This window comes from Passer domesticus, chromosome 6 (genome assembly GCF_036417665.1).
Source record: "Passer domesticus isolate bPasDom1 chromosome 6, bPasDom1.hap1, whole genome shotgun sequence".
Lineage (NCBI taxonomy): Eukaryota > Metazoa > Chordata > Aves > Passeriformes > Passeridae > Passer > Passer domesticus.
In genome coordinates this window covers 31,704,828-31,726,722 of record NC_087479.1, presented here as the reverse complement: position 1 = coordinate 31,726,722, position 21,895 = coordinate 31,704,828, and the positions used below count along the sequence as shown (strand labels likewise).

General features: G+C 35.2%; 1 protein-coding gene across 13 annotated transcripts in view; it reads right to left on the bottom strand.

The window, feature by feature from the left end:
* RYR3 (ryanodine receptor 3) overlaps positions 1–21,895 on the bottom strand; it is a 193,859-nt gene that overhangs the window by 38,766 nt on the left and 133,198 nt on the right. For 5 of the 13 annotated variants that reach the window (XM_064424152.1, XM_064424158.1, XM_064424154.1 and 2 more), the window contains 13 exons: positions 21,082–21,131; positions 20,331–20,391; positions 19,055–19,293; positions 18,049–18,130; positions 14,140–14,270; positions 11,149–11,469; positions 9,556–9,796; positions 9,154–9,241; positions 8,956–9,048; positions 6,022–6,042; positions 4,185–4,199; positions 1,030–1,200; positions 522–581 (listed from right to left, as the gene is read on the bottom strand). In XM_064424152.1, coding sequence (XP_064280222.1) covers positions 522–581; positions 1,030–1,200; positions 4,185–4,199; positions 6,022–6,042; positions 8,956–9,048; positions 9,154–9,241; positions 9,556–9,796; positions 11,149–11,469; positions 14,140–14,270; positions 18,049–18,130; positions 19,055–19,293; positions 20,331–20,391; positions 21,082–21,131 — 1,573 coding nt within the window. The remainder of the gene's footprint in view (positions 1–521; positions 582–1,029; positions 1,201–4,184; positions 4,200–6,021; positions 6,043–8,955; positions 9,049–9,153; positions 9,242–9,555; positions 9,797–11,148; positions 11,470–14,139; positions 14,271–18,048; positions 18,131–19,054; positions 19,294–20,330; positions 20,392–21,081; positions 21,132–21,895) is intronic. The other 8 variants (XM_064424161.1, XM_064424165.1, XM_064424166.1 and 5 more) reach the window with 3 other exon arrangements.

Below are 21,895 nucleotides of genomic sequence, written 5' to 3'. Positions count from 1 at the left end.
ATGGATGAGGACTCCATATTGATATTACTTTTGACACTGTATTCAGCATATGAATTGTAGGAATATAAATGTACTTGCAAAACTCACAAGTACTAAAATGATGCATGCTTTTTGTATTTTATTATAGACACTTTAAAATGCATATATTTTTAGAAATACCTAATTTAATCATTATTGAAAGCTAGATTCAAGCAGAAAAGCTGAAATAGTAGACTTTCAATTTTATTTTCTTCTTGGATCAAGTTGATTCTAAGTAATTAGAGCCTTAAGACTACCACTCTCTCAATTCTTCACACTTGTCCCATTCCACATCTTCCAGAAACTTGACTATGCCAAACAAAGCTACAAATAAGGCATTTATTGCACTGAAATATCAGGAAGAATAATTTTTAAATGGAAACCTTTCTAATAGCTTTTTGGATTTTTTAAAAATGTATCACAAAAAACAAAAAAAAACTGTTGCACCTTCTGTGTTTTGAAAGTGCACATCAGCATTGATAAGACAATTTTTTTTCTATTACCTTTTCCTGCAAGTGTAAGTTGTTGCGTAGGTGTTCTTTGACTTCCTCATCTGTGTCCCTCTGTAGAAAGGTAGAAGTATTTTTCAGTTCAGATTATGAGTCATTTCACAAGAACCTTTACAACATAGAACAGCTTATATTTCAATATGGAAATTTAACCTCTTTTGCTTTCAAGGTCTGTAAGATACCAGAAGGGGCAAAGGCTTTCTTTAACCATAAGACAAGGGTTAAACTTTGAAGGGAATTAAAGCTAAAGCTAACTAATTGTAGTTCAGTATTTGGTGCAAAAGAACATGAATATATAAAACTGCACATGGTATACAAATGGAAAGTAAGAGGCAAAGTATGGCACCTCTATATACATATTTTTTTTAAAGCACAATAATTAGCAGCTATAATTGCTTACAGTACATACAGATATTTAGTAATATTGATTGCTTAGATTTCTATGCTTCAAAATTCATTGAAGGAAGTTCTGCTTATTTTTGCATTAAAAGCACACACTTACATGGCTGTATCTGGTCTTAGCCAAAGAGATGAGCTCTTGGTCTCCAGGGGTGCACATATTCAAACCAATAGGAAGCATCTTTTTAAGTGCAGCCACAATCAAGGATGTTTGTATGGAGTACAAATCCCCTCTACGCTTTGATTTCTTCCTCTCTTGATCTTGTCCTCCAGACTATAAGTTAAAAAAAATTAAAAAGTGGGAAAAGAAAAGAAAAAAAAGAAAAATTACTTTAATTTTCTGATCTCACACTTCTCCAACACACTCCTCCCCTTATGGTCCAAGGAAACTATGTTCCTGATGTAATACAAGTAATTGAAAAATGTCACACTAGAGAAAGAGTGTATAGGCTTGGTCAGGAAAGGGTGTGCTTGGTGTGCACCAGTGCAGAAAATGCAGTAACAGTAATGCTGTAGTAGGAGTCACACACTTTTGTGTGCATTCATACTTATGGTTTTGACAGTACTTTCTGGATCTTACCTTTCAAATCAGAAACAACCCTAAAATTAAAAGCTGAATCATTTTCAGGGGACACTATTATTTGTCCAATGTTACAGAGACAAATTTAGGATGTTTACATTTTTGTGAGAGATTTGTATAAAGATAGTTATCCAGGGTCTGAATGAATGAATATTGCCTAACTTGTCTCATCTAAAAAACCAGTATTATTTAAAAGGCTTTGATTCAATGTTATAAAATGCCAATGAATTAGTGCCTCTGGGAAAGTGCTGCCCTTTGGCTTTGGATAATATTTATAAATTTGGGACAAAAAATTTAAAATTTTGTATCTTTGAATATCATCATTAATAGGAAATGGAAAACAAAATAGACGGAAGTAAACAGCACAACAGAATAACATCTGCCCTATCTTCTTATGACAGACAGTGTACAACATATTTCACATCCAGCTTTTTCTTTATGAGACAGAGAACCAAAATCTTTCAAACAGACCCATATATTTAATGAACACACAGTAAACAGCAACAACAAACAGCCCAGTTCTGAATTCTGTACCTAGATTAAACTCCTACTATACTCAAATGGAGTTTTGCTTTAGATAAGATTTCAGGACTAGGCCTCCAGTCTTGTACACCACTACAAAATTACAAATGCTTTCATTTAACCCTCCACATCCTTTCCCTTCTGTCAACTGGGATTTACAAACTACTGTTCTTATAATGGATTGTGTAGTTCCACATAAGGATACAGCAGAATCCATTGCAATTCATTATTTCCCAATTAATGCCTCACTATCATCACAGTAATCACTGGAAGAGAAAAGGCAGCCGTACATATTCTATTTGGTGATAAATTTTGGCAAATTCTGTCTTCTAGATGGGGAATCTCTATGTACATAGCTGTGTTAAATATTTTGCAAGTGTGAGGGAACACGCAATGGATGTGGCTTCCTTTCTTAAGGAACTAACATTTGCAGGAGAGTACTTTGCCTCAAAGCTTTGCTTTTCCAAGTGCCTTAGAAATAGTGATGTAATGGCTTTAATAATGACATTATTTGTACTCTATGTTGACAGCAGACAAACAAATCCCACAATGTATCACTGTACTCCAGTGGCGTCACTATGCATCTTAAATAAGGAATAATAAAATATGTAATAGGCATATTTTTAAAAGAAAAAAAAGGAAGAGGACAGATACTGGTTTGTGCATCTTTTATGCCAGTGGATATTTGGCACATCCAATTTTCTTTATGTTCATATGAAATTAATAAGATTGTGAACCTGAAAACTGGAGAATTTTCAAAACATGAAAAGAGGATCCATTCTGCCTTTGCCATAAATTCTGCTGTCTGTGAATTCACTTCTCCAACTGCTAAATGTATAAATAGAGTCACAGACTGAAACCTAAATGACAATGGAATTTTGTATCTTTCAGTTGTAATATGCACGTATGCACACACAATACCTGCATTACATATGTAAAGAGCATTAAATCAGATATATTTTGCCTAAATAATTAACTATACCTCTACAGGAGGAATGATATAATTTGGTTGCCTAAAAGCATGTAATAGTCTTACTTGTCTGAGGATTTAAACACAACAATGGATATTTCTGAAAAAAAAATCCATATACCAAAACTAATTACAGGTTCTTTAATAGATTATCAATAACTAAATACACAATGAAAAGGAAGAAATAGTTTATTTACACTAAAAAATCAACTAAAACTGGTTAAGATTTTAGAATTAATACTTTTTGTATTTCCATCCCTCTTTCAGCTTGACTTCTTTGAGATTGCTATGAGGGCAGTCATTATATCCTACTCTGTATACCTGGAGAAGTTTGACAATAGCAAAGCATAAAATCAGGTTATTAGTTTAACAGAGCTTCCCCCTTTTTAACTCATGTCTCCAGTTTAATTGATTAAAAGTGCTTCTCAGTCACAGGGTAAAGGGAAAGATGAAGGGATTTATGCTCCATTTTGCTGCTTATTCTACTTCACCCACGAAGAATGCATCATAGGTCAGAAAGTACTCATCTCTTTGAGAAATTCATGTTAAAAAAAGAATATGAATGATGCAAAGGAAAGTGACTCGTAGTTCACTGAAGGAAAAGAAATCTTCAAATACATTAAATACGTAAAAGAAATAAGGGTTGTTCTAAAACTTTGTCACACCTCACACGTTTAGTAAAGACCATTTTACTTTTGGAAAAAGGTAGGATTTTAACTGTATATCTTATTTAAACTTGTTGAATTTAATACAATCTTCTATTTCCCTACAGATGAGGTAGAGGTTATAGCACGTTTCTCCCAAATATTCTTCTTGAATATCGTAAGCCAAATACATCTTTCTAATGACTCTACTTAGACATTTCTTTTACCATGTCTACTTCACTATTTTAGCAAAAAAAAAAAAAAATAGAGTGCAGAAGCACAGCAGAGGCAGAATGTACATCTAAAATAGTTTTTAAAAGGTAGCTTTAGTACATTTTCACATTAAGCAATATTTAGGGGTGCCAAAGGGAATTTCATCTGCTCTGGTCAAAGACTGTCACTTTAGCTGGGACAAAATTTATAGTAGGTGGAACCTGGTGCTTCACTTTGTGACGCCACTGCTATGATCAATGGAAAGAGTGCTTGGAGCCTGATCATCTCTAAATCTAAAACAAAGACACATCATGCACTTTGACCTGTACCTTTACTTGCATGGCCTGTATGAAAGAAAAATAAAAGGAAAAAAAAAAGCATAAGTAAAATAGATGAAAGGATGATAATTTTACAAGTCACTTATAAACTTACTCAGCTTTATGAGGACAGACAGTAAAAATATATTAAGCTCATAGCTAAAATAATAAACTGTAAATGCATAACCAAATGAGATCTCAGTGAAATCAGCTTAACCTTTATTTAATGATTGACCTTCTGAATTTCTATTGCTGTTCTACCACACGCTTCCATTTGTTGCTTGCACATTTAAGGACATCCAGTAAGTTAACCTATCAATACACTGATTACTGCATCTCTTCCCAATTTTGTTAAAAGAAGAATGGTGTCTGGAACTCTGGATAATCCAGTAATGAAAAATATTCACATTTTCACAAAAATAGCTCTACCTCTTTTCCCCACCAAAATATATTTGAGAAAAAAATTTGTTTAGAAATAAAACTATCACTAGCAACATATAGCACTTAATTTACAGATCTATTTTCCCATTGCATAGCTAATTACTCCTTTTAAGACAGCCCGAGAGAAAACTTTAGGTTGCATCTCTCAGCAGTACCCATTATAAAAACAATATTATAAACTCAGCTATAACTCTCATACATACAGAGGATTTTCCCCATTTATCATATTAATACCATAAATATATATTCCATAGGCAACATGATATTATAAATGTGTCCAAAAATCTTAAAATAATGACAAAATAATTTATTTATGGTAAGATGAAAAGAATCCTCAGCAGGCATAAGAAAATACTGTAGAAAGCTGTTGGTTAAAAACAAGCAGAAAAAAACACATACAAGCCCCCACTTCTGTCATTCTGCCCTAAAAGGAACTTCATTTTATTGTGATACCTGAATAAGTTTCAAAATTATGATGCCAAGGCATTAGAATCTTTTTATAGCCTACTCAATATATGTCACATAGTAAGAAAAGCAGATACAAGTAAAGAAAAGCAAAAGACTAATATTTGAATTAAGTGTTAGAACCTTAGCATCTCATAATATTTAATACCTTAGAGAAACAGCAAATTTTAATTTAAAATTTCAGTTGTGTGAAAGATGCAGATGCTGCATAGACATGGCTCAGCAGGTATATAGAGGTGTATGTATACACTAAAGGTAAGGAAATGTTAATTATATTTAATTTATTGTTGCTGACCATAAAAATAATCCACTCCTGATTTACCTCAGTATGTCCAAAGGAAATGCATTCTATGCAATTGAAATACACTCAGAGATCTAAAATTCCTGCAGAAAATACTAACATAAAATCCTCTAACTACTGTAAATCTGCAAACAATGTGTACTACATGTTACAGATGGGCACAAACAACCATGTTGTTTCAGAATAAGAACTTGCATTTTTTGATGGCCTCTAACTTCTATAACAGGTTTACTCAATCTATTCTTAAGAATAGATTATAAAAATTAATGAGGGCAAGTCAAATAAAATTCCAGTAGGATATGTAAATGTTTAGCAACTGAAGATGTATTATCCAGGCACACATTCATTTAGATTCCAAAACTGACACAGAAAAATTGCCCACATACATATTACACAATTATTATGTACGTGTGAGTGTATACATTCAGTCTTCTATTCCAGTTAACTGAAAACCACAATAGGACATAATTTCCTCTTAACCAAAAGGCTATTTTATCAAGACATTTATGAAGGGGTCGAAAATAACAGACTAGTGGAGTTGAATGTGTTTAAATTCTCCATTTCAACACTTCTATCACAAATCTGGTATTTCAATGTGATCTAAGTTACCAGTCTCCTCAGACTGAGAGGTCTCTAACTTACCATTCCCCTCCGAGCATTCTGCTGCCATATTTTTAGAAAAGAAAAATTAAATTCTCAGCTGTTAATACATTTATTTGAAAAACTAGTAACACAGTTAATATAGTATAATAAAAATACAATGGGTACTTAATGAAATTCTTGATTGTAATGATGAATCATTTGTCACCATGGATATTAGCTACCAATAAGTAACAAAATGCTACTCCTTCCTCCTCTGCTTTCTTTTTTCCTTCCAAATGGCATGTAAGGATATAGAACCTTCTGTACAGGATATACTATGCCTTACATTCTGATAGCATCCCAGTATTTTTTATCAGGAACAACACTGTGTCTCTGTCACTGTTACATAAGGCAGTCTGAGATCAGCCTGGGGCCTTACTCCTTTAGGAGACCACAAAATGTTCTGTCCCGGGCCCACTGTCAATAATCAATGTTCTTATTCAGTTTTCTATACTTTGTCATGCTTGATAAATATTGGATAAGATCCCTTCCACTAGAAATAATATGAATAAAGAGGAATAAGTGATAGAGAGGAAAGGGCTAATTATTCAGTAAACTTGATACTTTTTGAGATAAATATTAATATTAAAGCAAGAAATTATAATGTTCCTTAATGCAATGTCCTCTACTGACCAATGTCTAAGGATAGAAATAAATATAAAACCTCCAAGAAAACCTGAAATTCAGTTACTTAGAGAATTTCTCATTTCTTTTAACCTGTGCAGTCTTAAAAAAAAAAGCCAACAAAACAGATATAAATCTATAATTTATTTGATGTCCTGGGTTTAGACCACTTATATTTTATATTATGAAATATTAGCCATTTTCTGCTTAAAAACCATATATAGAAAACCAATACAACCCCTCTAAAAGACACTTCAAATATTTCATCATGGTATTTAAGTCATCATGAAACAAGTTTCTAAATTATCAGCTGTTCTTCAATCATGCCTGCTGTTACAGTACCATATCAATAAAATATTCAGTTATGAACAATACAGTATTTTCTTTCTTCCTTTATTAGCAATAACCATGCACAGTGTCCTGGAATGCCATAAATTGACATTAATTTGCTTACAAAAAATTATATGCTTACAAAAAAGCCCAGAATCTCTCTGTATTGTATACCCATGGAATAAAAACATATTTACACATGCATCTACACTTCTGTTACAAATATATTCATAAAATTATTCATACATAGTATCTCTGAATCCTTAAATATACACAACAGGCATTTGAAAATATAATCTCAATATCAGATTTGGGTAGTAGAGATAATTGATGTTAAATTCCTGTGGTTTTTATCAAAATCCACTCCTGATTTACTTCAGTATATCCAAAGGGAATGTGTTCTATGCAACTGAAATACTCTCGAAGAGGAGATCTAAAATTCCTGCAGAAAATACTAACATGAAATCCTCTAGCTATTGTAAATCTGCAAGTAGTACAGTAGGAGAAATACCTATTCCTTATTTTGGAAAGACTTGTCTTTTATTCCTGCCATGCCAGACTAACAAAAATATGACACTAACACTTCATATTATCCTGCTATCAGTACTGAAGTGGGGCACAGTTTAGATTAAATATACTGTTTCTAATCTATGGTGTCTAAAAATTGAAAGCACACCTGTTTTTCTTCTTGTCAGGCCAGTTGTAATGTATAAATGTTACAATACACCTAATAAATGTGTGTGCAATGATTGCCATATGATGAAAGTACAGAGCTACATATTATAGTCTGTCGTATTGTGCAACTGCTCCTCAAATAGCCTGGATGTGCTCACTATTTATCTTGTTAATAGGGATGATACAAACATTCCAATTCTATCAAACAACTTTGATAAGCGCATCTTAACAAGAAAACAGGTTAAAAATTTCCTTGTATCCAAATACAGAATTCTTTAGTAAGTTTGACTTGTTTTTCAGTGCTGGTCATAAACTAATGATGAGCAGATAATACACAATTTTCACTTGTAAAAATTCCAATGTCAGGGTTTGGCTTAGTCAGGTTTCAAAATTTAAACAATTCATAGGAAAAAAAGAAAAAAAAAAGGGTTTTAAACAGATTTTAAAACATATTTTTATGATAATTAAAAATTCAACAGTACATTTTATCTGTTTCTGTATTGTTTGAAAATTGGATTTACAGTAGCTAGATTACAGGAAACCAAAATATAGTGAAATACAAAACTTCAAATGCTACTTCTCTGCTACACCTTCAGAATAGGATTACTCCAAAAACATTATAAATATGAATAAAAGAAAAGGTTTCTTCACTATATTTACCAACACTAATTTAGAATTGGACTTCATCTGGCTTTAGCTGCATTTCCTCAGCTAAGGTCAAAGCAGCCTTTGACAATTTCTCTAATGTACAGGTAACAAGATGTACTTTGAAGCCATCATATCAGCATCTTGTCATATTGAAAATCAGCAAAAAATTAAATGAATGTGTTAATTCATAAGAAACAAGAAAAATGGTGCACATGTAGCACCCTATATATATAAAGAGGTATATGTAAATAGAGCTGTGCTTCATCAAAGCTGACAGAACAATACAGACTGAGTAGAAAAATATATATTATATAGTATAAAAATTATGAGGCAATGTTGCTTCACTTGCTTTTATAAAATAGTACACCTTTTTCTTTCCTGAATGTTCAATAACCCATATTTATAATATAGCCATATTGTCTTGTATGTGCAACTTTTTCAAATCAAGACTTCAAATCTTATGTTTTGGGTACTAGCAGACATTTAGTAACTCAGTCTAAGGTACATAGACTATATTTCATCTGTCATCAAGAAGCAAAACTAGTTTTCTTCTAACAGCAGAGCAGTTGCAATATGAGTAGATTTTGAGCACCTTCTTTCAACATATTAAACACATGGTGTAGATTTACCTGATGCACAATTTTTTTGGTAACTTACTTTAGACATCTTGCTCTTCGTGTCTCCTGTTAAAAATGCCAAATTGTTGATTTCATTCTGAATCACAAAATTTTGTTCTTCTCTTTTAAAATTCTAAAGAAAAAAAATAAATCACCAGAAGTTTAACTTATCTGCATGTACAACATTTATGTTTAAAAATAGAATGAAATTAAAGGACAAGTGCACATTTTATCTTACATGTGATTTACACCACAGGATAAAAACTTCAGCCACCATTCGAAAGAGTTCATCAGAATCCGCATCTGGTTTCTTTAGCCAATTAGCTCTAATTACAAAAATAAAAGAAATTTAAAAGAAGATACTAAAAAGAAGACAGTTAACATAATGATCCCTATTTAATAGATCAGATAACATTTTTCTAGTTAATCTAGGAATTTGCATCTGAAAAAAGGTGTGAATTAAAGGTAAGACTTTCTTTAAGAATGTTAAATTATTCAGGATTAAGGTTTAAGAATCTCAAAATATGCAGGATCTTATTCTTACCCTAAGATTAAGTGAACTGTGTTCCTCCTGATTGTCTGATCATAGATTCCAGTATATTAAGTAATAAATATGAGTTTAATTATATAGGTTTTTTACCTGTTGTTGTCTACATAACGTATCAACATTGGATAGAAGGCATAAAGGTCTCTACAAAGTACAGCAAACTCATCAAGAATGAGTAGCTCAGCTTCTTGGGTGTCATTTTTATTGTCTGCTTTCAGTTGCTCTTCTTCCATCACTATCTTCATAGCTTTTTTCTTCAATTTATCCAGTGTTGGAATAAAGTGAGATCTGAGAAGATCAGGTCTGGCTTTGCTGATGATGGGTTGAGCATAAACTATACATGAAAATATAGATAATTCTATGATTAATGCATGACTGGTGTCTTTCATTGTATTAACATGAATGTGAAAGTTCTAGAAACAGTAAACGTTATGGAGCTTCATAAATTTTACACCATAAAATTGTTAATAAAACTATGAATGTAGCTTTATAGAAACTGTGTATTGAGAGATCAAAAGACTGTGGATTTGTATTACAAATCAGTTGAATATAAATTAAACTATCATGGTTTTGGCAAGTTCCATATCTCTAACTAAGAACCTAATCAAAATAAATATCGGGACACAAAGCTTTCAGAAAAATACTTCTTGTTTTTTTCTGGGGTTTTTTTTGTCTGGGATGGTTTTTTGTATTCAATGTCAGAAAACCACCAGAAGATAGTGTTCTGGAAAAATTCCTTTACTTCTCTGCTACTTCTCTGCCTTGGGCAAGTTAAAATGAAGAGAATGAATGAGTAATTCAAGGTCATAGATCAATTTTGTACAAGTACTTGCATGCAAACTACTGAAGTCAAAATGTAAACTATTAATGTCAAAAATCCTTGCAAGAACAACACGAGTGTATTATCACCTTATGTAGATGAATCAGTACAAAACCGCAGGAAACACCCTCTATAATTAAGCAACAAATTTTTTACTAAATTTTAATGGAATCCTTATAATTATTTAAGACCTTCCAGCATTTAAAACACCAAAACTACAGTACTAATGGGTACTGGTTACTCAAATTTAGCAGGAAATTATTATCTTTACATAGATTTTCTTGAACTGTGTTATTGCACATTATATTCTAAACTGTATAATATGAATGATAAAATTTGGATATGGTGAACTTCTTTGGCAGGATAAATACTATATCTTATGTGATATTTGGAAAAACTTTCAGCTTATTTAATAGCTCACACATTTATTTAGGCAAACCAACTAATTTTGAACTTGAGATACTCCTGAGATTATTTTACCATTTGTATTTTCTTTCCCTGTTGTCCTGATATTTCATGAACATAATTCACTCTACTGTAAAACTCCGGACTCTTGAAAATCAATGGAATTCACAACTCCAAATTAAGCACTAAGGCTCTTATACAGTGCATAGAGAAGGAGATTTTCAAGATCTCTTATAAGGAATAGAAAGCTCTCTACTTACAGTGATGCTACAATGCATGCATATAACTAATAATAAAACATAAACATATTTCTCTTATTGTTAGTTATATTTTATTTATCTTTCTTTCATGATGGTTGTAGTTATAATTTTTGTTATTATATGACTGGGTAATAAAGTAAAGCATAGCAAAGTAGTTCAATATTATTAGTACAATTACTGTTCAAAAAATATTTACAGTACCTGCAATTCTTTTCATCCAAGAGGCTTCATCTATTCCCAGATTGTTGTTAATGATTTTTAGAATGTTTCCAAGAACAATGCTCAGATGCTCAGATGTTATCATTGTACAGCAAGGCCCAGCACTTTGAGGAACACTCTCAGACCCTCTTTCCCACCAGTAGGATAAATAGTTGCATAGCATGGGTAAGATCACCTCAATTACATGAGGCATTTCAGTATACCTTGCTCCAGACTCTGCTAAATCATTTATTTCCTTTATTAATCTATCCAGCTGAGGGATCTCTGGACACATTTCTTCCACTGTATCAGGCATACCTAAAACTGCAAGTAAAGGTAGAAAACCAAAATATTAATTAGCAGAATGAAAGAGAACATCTCTGTTTAAACCCTAAATATGAATGGCTCTGATTTTTTTCCTTCACCATCTTGGACAGGCAGAGCCATAGTAACACTTTGGGGTATGCATGGGTATCTCCTTTCATAAATTGTGTCTTACGGATGACGTGCATATAGCGATAATGTAAATAATAGCTGCCGTAAAGGTATGGCTTTACCCTAAAATGTCCTGCAATTATCTGGTGAGCTATGTAAATGTGCAGAAGATAAAGCTTATTTTAATATTGGTTATACTCCGGACATTGTATTCATAATTATTCACAATTTGTATGCTGGTTTGCCAAAGATTAAATTCACCTTGGGGAAAGGGAAAGAAACAATTCAAAATTATGGGTGGGGTTAAAAGGAAACTGTACTTAGTTCACAAACTATCTCCCAACAAAATTGCCAGGAAAGAATTCCAGTTATCATATGCCTGTATTAGAAAATAAAGGGTGCTTATTCAGCAATTAACAACCCATCAGAATCTAATCTAGTGACAGTCACTCAAACAAAATTCTTCCACTGTTCCTGGACATGGTAGTGGTTATAGTACTGCTTCTATAAAACAGACCTGACAGGGAGGAAGGGCTAGCAGAAGCTTTTCCATAACTGCTTTTATATGGAAAAAACTTCATGAAGAATATGAAGTCAATATAACCATATTTATTTTTCTTTTTTGTTTCTTTAAAGGTACAAGGATTTTGGCAGTTAGTGATTCTTTCATGGATCAGTGAGGAAAATGCTGAAATATTTTAAGATATGAGTCCCTTGAGAGTAAGTTGGGAGACAAGCAAGCAAAGAAATTCAATGCAGATTGATTCATGTTCCTTTCAATGGAAACAGAGAATGGGTAAGGCCCATTGTGGGGTTCTGTGTGTAGATGGGGAATGAGATGCTGGAAAGCAGTGTCATGAAAAGAAATCTCGGACCCTCTTTGGCAGCAAGTTTATTATGAGTCAGCAGTGCCCTGGCAGCCAGGAGGGCCAGCCTGTGTCCTGGGGTGCATCAGGCACAGCATCACAGCTGGGCAAGGGAGGGGATTGTCCCCTCTGCTGAGCTGGGGCAGCCTCACCTGGAGGTAAGGCCCTACCTACTGTGCTCAGTTTTGGACATCAGAATATTAAAAAAAACATTAAGCTTTTAGGGAGTACCTAAAGGGGGGGCCACAGGGGTGGGGAAGGGGAAGCTTTATGAGGAGCTTGGGTTAGTCACTTCGGAAGTGGTCACAGCACCAGCCTGACAGAGTTCAAGAAGCATTTGAATAACACTCTCGGGCCACGGTGGGATGGTTGTGGAGTCTTGTGCAGGGCCAGGAGTTGGACTCAAGGATCCTTGTGATCCCTCCAAGCTCAGGTTATTCTATGGTTCTGTGATCTGGTCCTGGTCAAGCAAGGATATTCCTAGAGCTCATGGTACAGGCTTTTGTCCAGATGGTTCTTGAGTGTCTCCTGTGATGGAGACTCCACAACTTCTCTGAGCAATCTGGTCCAATGCACAGTCACCCAACAGGAAAGTTCTTCCTCATGTTAGGTGAAACTTTCTGTGCATCAATTTCTGCCTGTTACCCATTTTCTTATTTCTAGGCACCACCAAGGAGAACCTGGGTCCATCTTCTTTACACCCTCCCTTTAGATATTTTGTGTACATTGATGGGGTCCCCTCTCAGTCATCTCTTCATGAGACTGAAGAGACCCAGCTCTCTCAGCCTTTCCTTATAAGAGGGATGCTCCTGTCCCCTCGTCATCTCTGTTGCCCTTCACTGCATCCACTCCAGGAGCTCCCTGTCTCTCGTGTCCTGAGGAGCCCAGACCTGGACACAGCACTCACCAGGGCTGGTCAGGCCTCACCAGGGCTAAGTAGAGGGGAAAGACCACCTCCCTTGACCTGCTGGCCGTGCTCTTCCTTATACAGGTCACAGTGGCCTTCTTGGCCACAAGGACACACTGCTAGCTCAGGAATAGTTTGTTGTCCACCAGTACCCCCCATATTTCTCCACAAAGCTGCTTTCCAGCAGGTCAGCTCCAGGCCTGGACTGGTCCATGGGGTTATTCTTCCCCAGGTGCAGGACCCTGCCTTTGGTGAATTTGAGACAGTTCTTTGCCCATCTGTCCAACTTGTCAAAGTCCCTTTTTCATCAAGGTTTCATGGAATGAATCATATTCTCAGGGAGTTCCCTGTACCAAACTGCTTTGGATCATTGGTTTGACAACAAAACCATAGAAATTATTTTTCTGTTCACTTAAATCAGATATTATACCTCTTGTATTTTGCTACATGAGCACAACTGTATTTTGCCAAAAAATTTTGTAATGTAGATATGTACATCTTCAATTAAGCTTAAAACATTACAGTATGCATCTTTAGAAAAGTATTCAAACATCATGTTCAGAAAAATATCAAAAAAAACTAGGAGAAAGAGAACATTGTTAGCACAGTCTCAACAAAGCAGAACAAGGCTAAAATGGCAAGGAATGAAACATCAGTAGCAGGACCTCTGCTGAGGCATACATTCAAGGGCTTTTTCATTATACAAGTTCTATTATTTAGTTGGAGTGGAGTAAACAGGTTTTTGGGTTTGTTGATTGCTTTTTTTTTGTGAGGAACAGTACTTACTTGCTCTTTCTCTTGCACTTTTTGTGTTGAAAACAGACAGTGGATTGTAGTGGTTGAGGGAAGGCTCAAGGAATGCTACTGGAATGGCTGCCGCAAGAGATGCCAAACACTCACCAAGCGCGGGACGCTGCCTGTGTATGAGAGACACTAAAAGTCATCTGAGAGGAAAAGTGTTTCACCAGGCTTTCTAGCATACATGATAAAAAGAAGTATTAGTATTTATAGTTGATTTTTAAAATATTTTTTAAACATTAGGAACCATCTGATAACTTAAAAACAATCGATTTATCACATGAAAAGAGCTACCAGAGATCACAATGTTGTAAGAAAAACAGTTTTAAAACTCCACTTCCACCAGTGTTCTGGTTCTGATCAGGACAGGGTTAATTTTTGGCATGGACAGGACCCAGAGGTTATTCTATGCCACGTCATGTCATTGAGAGGGACAGGGCTCCTTAGGGGTCAGACATTGTCGGGGGTCCTGTTGATGGGGAGCAATTGCATGTGAATTGTTTGCCTCTTTCTTGTACACCATTGTTAGGACTGTTGCTCTTACTGTTCATTGCCTTATTTTTTTGTTGTTTCCAGTAAATTGCTGTTATCTCAACCCATGATATTTACCTTTAGTGCCTTCAATTTTTCCTTCCATCCACCACAGGGACAGGGGAGGAGGGATTGAGCAAGTGGCTCATGGACACTCTCAAACATGGTTTGGAGTGTTTCTGTGGGAAATACTTAGGGAATGCCATTTTGAAACCAACACCCCTATTTGGCACTCAGCATAGGGCAGGAAGGGGTGAGATAACAGCATATGTGACCAGAGTGGGTACAAAGCAAAAGTGATTATTGTATTAGGTCCAGGGCAACTGGTCACAATGCTGCTTGGTCAGTCCACATGGTTGTGGTACCTAACCTTGTATACACTCCCATATATGCAATATGTGCTCCTCATGGTGATATTCTTCAGAGCAGAGAGAGGGATGAGGATTGCTTTGTTGCTGCACTATGTAATATCAGCTTATGACTTGATAACAAGGACAATGAAAGTCATTTGGGATGTTTATTCAGTGCTACTCTTCTGCCCTTATCTTGGGCACTACCGCAGGGAGTCCATTAAAAATTGTATCCAGCCTGTGGGAAGAAGAAGCTAGATAATTTTCCCCAGCTTTTCACCCCCTTATCCTCCTTCAGACCTGTTACCACTGCTTTTGAGGATTTTGAACTTCCCCTGGATGTTAAGGAAAACATGCTCTTATTGCTTGGTCTGCTGTGTCCCCTCGCTTTGATCCGCACCATGGAGTTACAAAAGAGATTTTTAGGAGAGTATTTCAGAGATCTGCCCCGAAGGTGCATAGTCACAAAGGGTATGGAAGGTGGAAGAAAAGGTGCCAGCCTTTGAAGGATGATTCTGCTCTAATGGTTTTTAAGTTTACCCCAGAGCAACTACAGTGCTTGATAAAGTGGCAGAATATTTGAAGGAAAACTGCCGTGGCAGTTTCAGGGAGGTGCAAAGTTATGCAACATGCTGGACTCTAGCTACTATTTTTGGACACTGCTTGGTACTAGACAGCACCCTCAGGGGGAGGAGAAGGAGGAAATCAATGCATTGGGGCCACTCAAACTGCAGCTGAACCAGAGGAACAACCTCTGCCAGTAGCAGTAACCCCTACACAGAAGAAAAAATACAAGACAGACAAAATCAGTTTTCTTAGTGAGGGAGGAAGAGGAAATAGGGCCCTCACAAGGAGGAAGACTCGGGGTGAAAGGTAATCACTTGATTCCTATTCCTGGGTGAGCTGTGTGAATAGATTTCATCCACCAGTCAGGTGAGCCCCTTGTGGCCTGACTGCTCCAATGCTGGGACATTGTGACCCACGATATGACATTGGATGGTAGAGAAGCTGAGCATCTGGGACCCCTGTCCTGGGATATGGGCATTGCAAAAGGGATTGGGGAAAGGGCAGAAACTCTCCGCCTCTGGAGGCAACTCCTGGCAAATGTGAGGGAAAGGTATCTTTTCAAGGGTCGTCTATTAGTGCACCAAGACAAGTGAAACACCATGAAGAAAGGTATGCAGTCAGTAGAGCATTAGGGCTCGAAGTAATCAAGAGCTACAGCATTTTGCATCCAGTTCTCAACATTTATGAATCATGGAGACTTTTAGAGAAGAAATGTTCATAGAAAAATCAGAAATAACTGCAACATCCTAAAGAAGCTAAACAGTCTTTGTACAAAGGATAAAACATTTGACAAAGGAAGTTAGTCTTAACAGAGCAGCAGCAGCAATTGAATTAAGAATTAGTCCTGAGCCCCTGCAGCCAGCAGAACTATTTCAGCCATAAAAAGAGATATTTATCTATGAAAAGTGCACTATGACTCATTCTGCATTGAAAGGTAAAACTTCTTAATGTCCCTGCCAAAATTCACTAGGAGAAAAATGTGCAATTTGATCCTGAAACTGAACATTGCTTAATTTGAATAACTGTTCAAGTCAGCTCAATCACTCACTTCTAAGTTTTCTGAAACATTGATCATTGTGTTTGAAATCCTACTTCCCACCTAGACACTGATGTCTGCCTAAAACTGTAATTTAAGAGTGTGAGATTAGTGAAAAACAAACTAAATGAAATCCACTGTTGAAAACCTCTCACACAGCCTTAGGAGAATAATTAGTTTCCTTGGATATATCCAATCCAATCTCTTTTCCATTCTCAGAAGACAATTGCTGCAGGCAAAGGTGATGCTGCTAGCTTCAATAGGTTTAAGGAAACTGTCCAGTGCTTACAGATTTTGCCAATCAAGTGGAGGCTTGTGCTCTGAGCTTTTCTTATTGAAAGGCAGCTCAAACACAATCATGTTTCATTTCCTGTGAGGAGATCCTGACTGATAGATAAGGTGTAAGGCACTTCCTATTTTTCCTATCAGATCTATGTAAAGGAGTATTAAGGATTTTGAAGCCCAGAAAGAGAAGAAAAAGAGTATAGCTTTGTGATTAGTGATGGATGCATAAATGCCTGAATGAGAACATATAGCTTGCAGAGTGGGAGGAAAGACCTGTCCACCAGACACCTCTTGCATTTTGTGTGAAAGAATTCTGAATAAACTCTGGAAGGAAGGAATTGGAGACCAGCATTCCTCACATTAAGCAAAGCCTCTCCTAAGCAGACTACAGATTTTCATTTCTTCCAGTTTAGTCTCTCTCCCTATGGCTCTTAAGCTTTTATCATAAGAAAGGCAGCCAAAATCACCTAACCTAAAACTTTCATGAGTATTAGGATGGGTTATCCTTATTGAGTTTCCTGCCTTGTGATACACAGACAAGCAATGAGAGTTCTGTTTTCTGAGCTAACAAATACAGATTTGATCTCCTTCTATTGGAAGAAAGAGCTTGAAACATAGCAGAGAAACTACATGCTTAAAGGAACTGTAGACCTTAGTGATTTTTAAATACAAGTAACTAGTGGTTTTCTTTGTAGAGCTAATGGCTGTCAGAATACTTTTCATGGCTCAGGATTTTATGCTCAGGACAACTCTTTTGACAACCCTTTATAGACCTAGGTGTGAAACAGATGCTTCCTACTTAGTACTCAGCCTACTTATCACAGCAATATGTGGCAGCAAAACTTTGAGAACCTAATGGCAACCCAAAGAAAAAATTTAGCTTTTCCTATGTGCAAAATAGACTCTGTGCAGATACACTACCATATGTAGAATAACTTATTTACTTCTATTGAGGGTTTTTTCCCTGTGGAATTGAATGCTGAAGTATAGCAATTATTTTCAAGGGAAAGTGTATTTTAAACATCTCTCACTCTTTCAAATTCACCTTTCATCCAAACTGCTTTATTACCTGAGCAACTGACTCCTAATGAAAAGAAAACTTTGCATGCTGAGTTTTACACTTAATACCTTTCAACATAGATGTTCTTTCCGGTCCCAAGGGAATAGAGGCTACAAAGAATTCTGTAACATGAAACTTGTACATCACCCACTAGAGGAAAATGAAAATGCATTATCAATATTTATTCAGAAAAGGATTACTTTTCAAATATCAAACATCTGTTTTATGCAATATCTTAAACAGTATCTAAAACTTTTCGCACATATATCACTGAACATTCTGAGTGTCCATACTCCACATGGTATTTACCTTCGATGTCTCTAATTCCTGGTCAATCATCTACATTCATTCCAAAGCCTACCAGATCATTAGATATTCCAAGAGGACAGCAGATATTTATTAATAATAAATTCCAGGTTATCACACTTGCAGAGTACAATTTTAAGCTAAACAACATCATTCTGTGTTTAAAGGTCTAACCTTTAAATACACGATCTAAAGGTTCCATGTTTTTAAAGAAATTATTTTCATGGTTATCCATCTTTTAATTATGAACTAAATATATACAAAATTTTGGAACAGAATTGCAGGCATTAGAAACATTAGAAAGTAATAAAACCATTCAGCATATTGCTGAATCTCAAGGAGTCATTTCAGTATTTTTAAACCAACTGATGCTAAAAACAGGGAAAATTTAAATTCAAATACCTACAGTGGTTTTCCCATGTAAGTGAAAATTCATAAGGGTTTTATAGTGAGTTGTCTCCTTTAATATAACAAAACACTGTTTTTGTATGGAAAACTAGTCTCATGCACACATTTGTTAAGAGAGCATTTAAAGAGATATTTTAATTTCCCTCTCAATGTTTGAAGAAATATTGTACATAATGAAGCTTATTGAGTATTTTTTTGAACATGTACTAGAAATAAAGTACTATGTTGCTAATTTCAGAATTAATTTTGGAAATGTACATGCTGCTGAAAACAGATTTTCATTCTCTGAATCCATTCACTCATGACTAAATAACATTTGTAGCATTATAACACAATAAATTTCAAAATTAAAATACTTACAAAGTAAATCTATTCCAAAGTGATATTGTGAAATATGTTCAAAAATTGATGTTAAGATTGGTAACAATGCTACTGTAGTATAATTGATATTCTGTGAAACGCCCTTGATTTGTGTTCTTGAATGAGTAAATTTTCCTAGTTTAAGGTTTTCGGAAGTTTTTTCCAAGTCTTCAGCTGCATTTTCAAAAAAGGCACGCAATCCTGCTTTAACAAGCTCAGATCCTGATTTCATAACAGTTCTGAAAAACAAAAAAGGGGAAAAATATCAACTTGTCTTGATATTTAGTAGTTGTGTAGAGATACATGTGCAGGTTAGTTACATTCTGCCAGTGGTTGAAGATACCCACATGTATCAGGGAACTTCCCATTAGGAACAGAAAAGAGCACTTACATCTGAATAGCAGTATAAGCAACAATTTTCTTTGAGTATTTAATACAAAATAATAACAACAAAGTCCTTGATTCCACAGTCTTGCCTTTCCAGGTTTTTGTGGTCTGCTTTTGAGTAAGATAATGTCTTCCCAGTAAATGTCAAAAGTCATGAGAAAGCTTCTCGGTAAAATATGCTCAAAATCCCCAAAATCTTAATCCCTACAGTTTTATGGGAGTCACAGAAACTTACACAGGTGTGTAAATCAGGATACTTCAAAGCCCTGAAATCTAGAAAATGCAACTGCAATACCAGAATCACAGTCCCATTCATTGACTTCTTGCATGGTTCACTGACACCTTACTGAAGATGCCAGTATTATTCACAAGTTCACAATAAGTTCATTATCAGGCTGCTGTGTAACTTAACCAGGCCAGAAAACAGCTCAAATTCAAAAACTTCTTGCCTCTGTTTTAATCTACACAATCACTTCAATGATAAGCAGTGAAAGTTAGCAAATATAACTATGCCCATATATTAATATACTCTGCATACTTCTAATGACAAATTTTACACTATGCACTAAACTTTCTTAATATCTGCAGGTATCACTACTTTCAGTTCCAATGGTGATGTCATTTATATCTCCCCATAAAGTCTTCAAATGAACTTGGTAAATTTGACAAGAGTTTTCAGTGTTTGAATGACAGACATGGAGCAGAAAAATGTACGTGAAACACTTTAGACAAAATTTGCAACTGTGGAGGGCAATATCTGAATTGTTTATGCTCTTAAGAACTTTGATTGCAAATAAAGATTAAAAAAATACAGAAGAAATCCAATTGCTTCTGAAAATTTCTGTGAAACCTTAGTAGTGTGCAGCTGGTACAAAAGCTGCAAACTTACCGTGTGTCAAGAGACTGAGCTAAGATGTGCAGGCAGTTCACCATCGTAGCAGAATCACTTCCTGGTTAGAAAGAAATACTATGAGAGCACAATAGCACAGGAAACAGCACCATATAATGATCCAAAATGTCCTTACTGCTGATGCTCAGTTTAAGCAAGACGTTACCTAAGTCTCCCACGTTAGATCACTGAGGAGGGAGTTAAGCCTGGTGCTAGAATTAACTTTTAATTTTTTTAAGTCAATTTCCATATAAGTACTAAACAGAATAACTAATGTCTACTCAGGCACATTTTTACCACCTAACCTCACAACATTCTGAACTCTGTATCTTGTAGCATTTGCATTTATTTTATTTTTTTTTTTTACCAATATCTTCGTAGGAGGTGTATTATTTTTCCTTACATCCCCTTTTATCTATTGAGAAATTGATCTATTGGATTCAACAGTTGGATGAGTGAAATCAAACGAATTAGTGTAAGATTACTTTTGAAAAGCTAAAAGTAACTGCAAAGCATTGATTTTTTTTTTCATGGAGTCTGGATATATGACAATGTGCTGTTTCTTCCTGCTTCAACACCTTATATATTTTATTAAGTGTTAGCTTCAGAGACGTGTTCAATGCCCTCACTAATTTCACTAGAAGCTTATGGAGAATTAAAAAGAATTTTGGCTATAGTTGTGAAAATCTTCAAGAGCAACAATGATTACGTATTCTTTAAATTTTTATCAAGCTCTTTCTTAACTACTTACCAAAAAGTGAGATCCTATGTCTAACAAGAGCAGCTAGTTTGCAGAACAGGCTAAAGTAGAGAAGAACAGAGAGAGCAAAGCAAGACAAAGATGAAAGACTCATTTAGAATAGGAGGTAAAGAACAGTAGGAATATGAAAAAGAAAACACAACATAGTTCCTGGAAAGCATCTTTTGAGTGATACATGATGATTAACAGTCAACTGCATTAAGAGTAACATTTTGAAACTCCTGAGATTTTTCATTTTCTATATTTCACTGCTTCAGAGGTGTCTTGAAATCTAAAACTGTCTTTTGACAGTGGTTTTCAACAATTGCATACTATATGGCTGAGTAATTCTTAATGGCTATTATTTCTGAATAAGAATTTTTTTTTTTGTAAGGACAAGAAGAAATGAGAAACATTTTAGTGTTTTACTTGGCATTCTGCAGGAAATGAGTTTTAAAAATTATACTATTTGAAATAATTTTCAAGGCTGTCCTTTGTAAATAAATAAATCTGTGTTTACCCTCTGATGATGATAATATGAATCCTAAATATATACACACTAGAAGAGCTTCTGGCAAGTATATCAGATACTTGCATATCTAACCTACCTGTCAAAATAGTAGGATAATTAAGAGAATATAGCACAAACACCCTAAAGATTAAAGGGGTTACTTCAACAAAGACAGCTGACATATCATTTGGGCCATACTTTACAAATGGAATTAGGGCAAAAGAAAACAAAGCGTATACCTTAGGACTTGGTACGGTCTCATACTAACCACAGATTTTTATTGCTATCTTCACAATGGTAAGGAGATACTATACT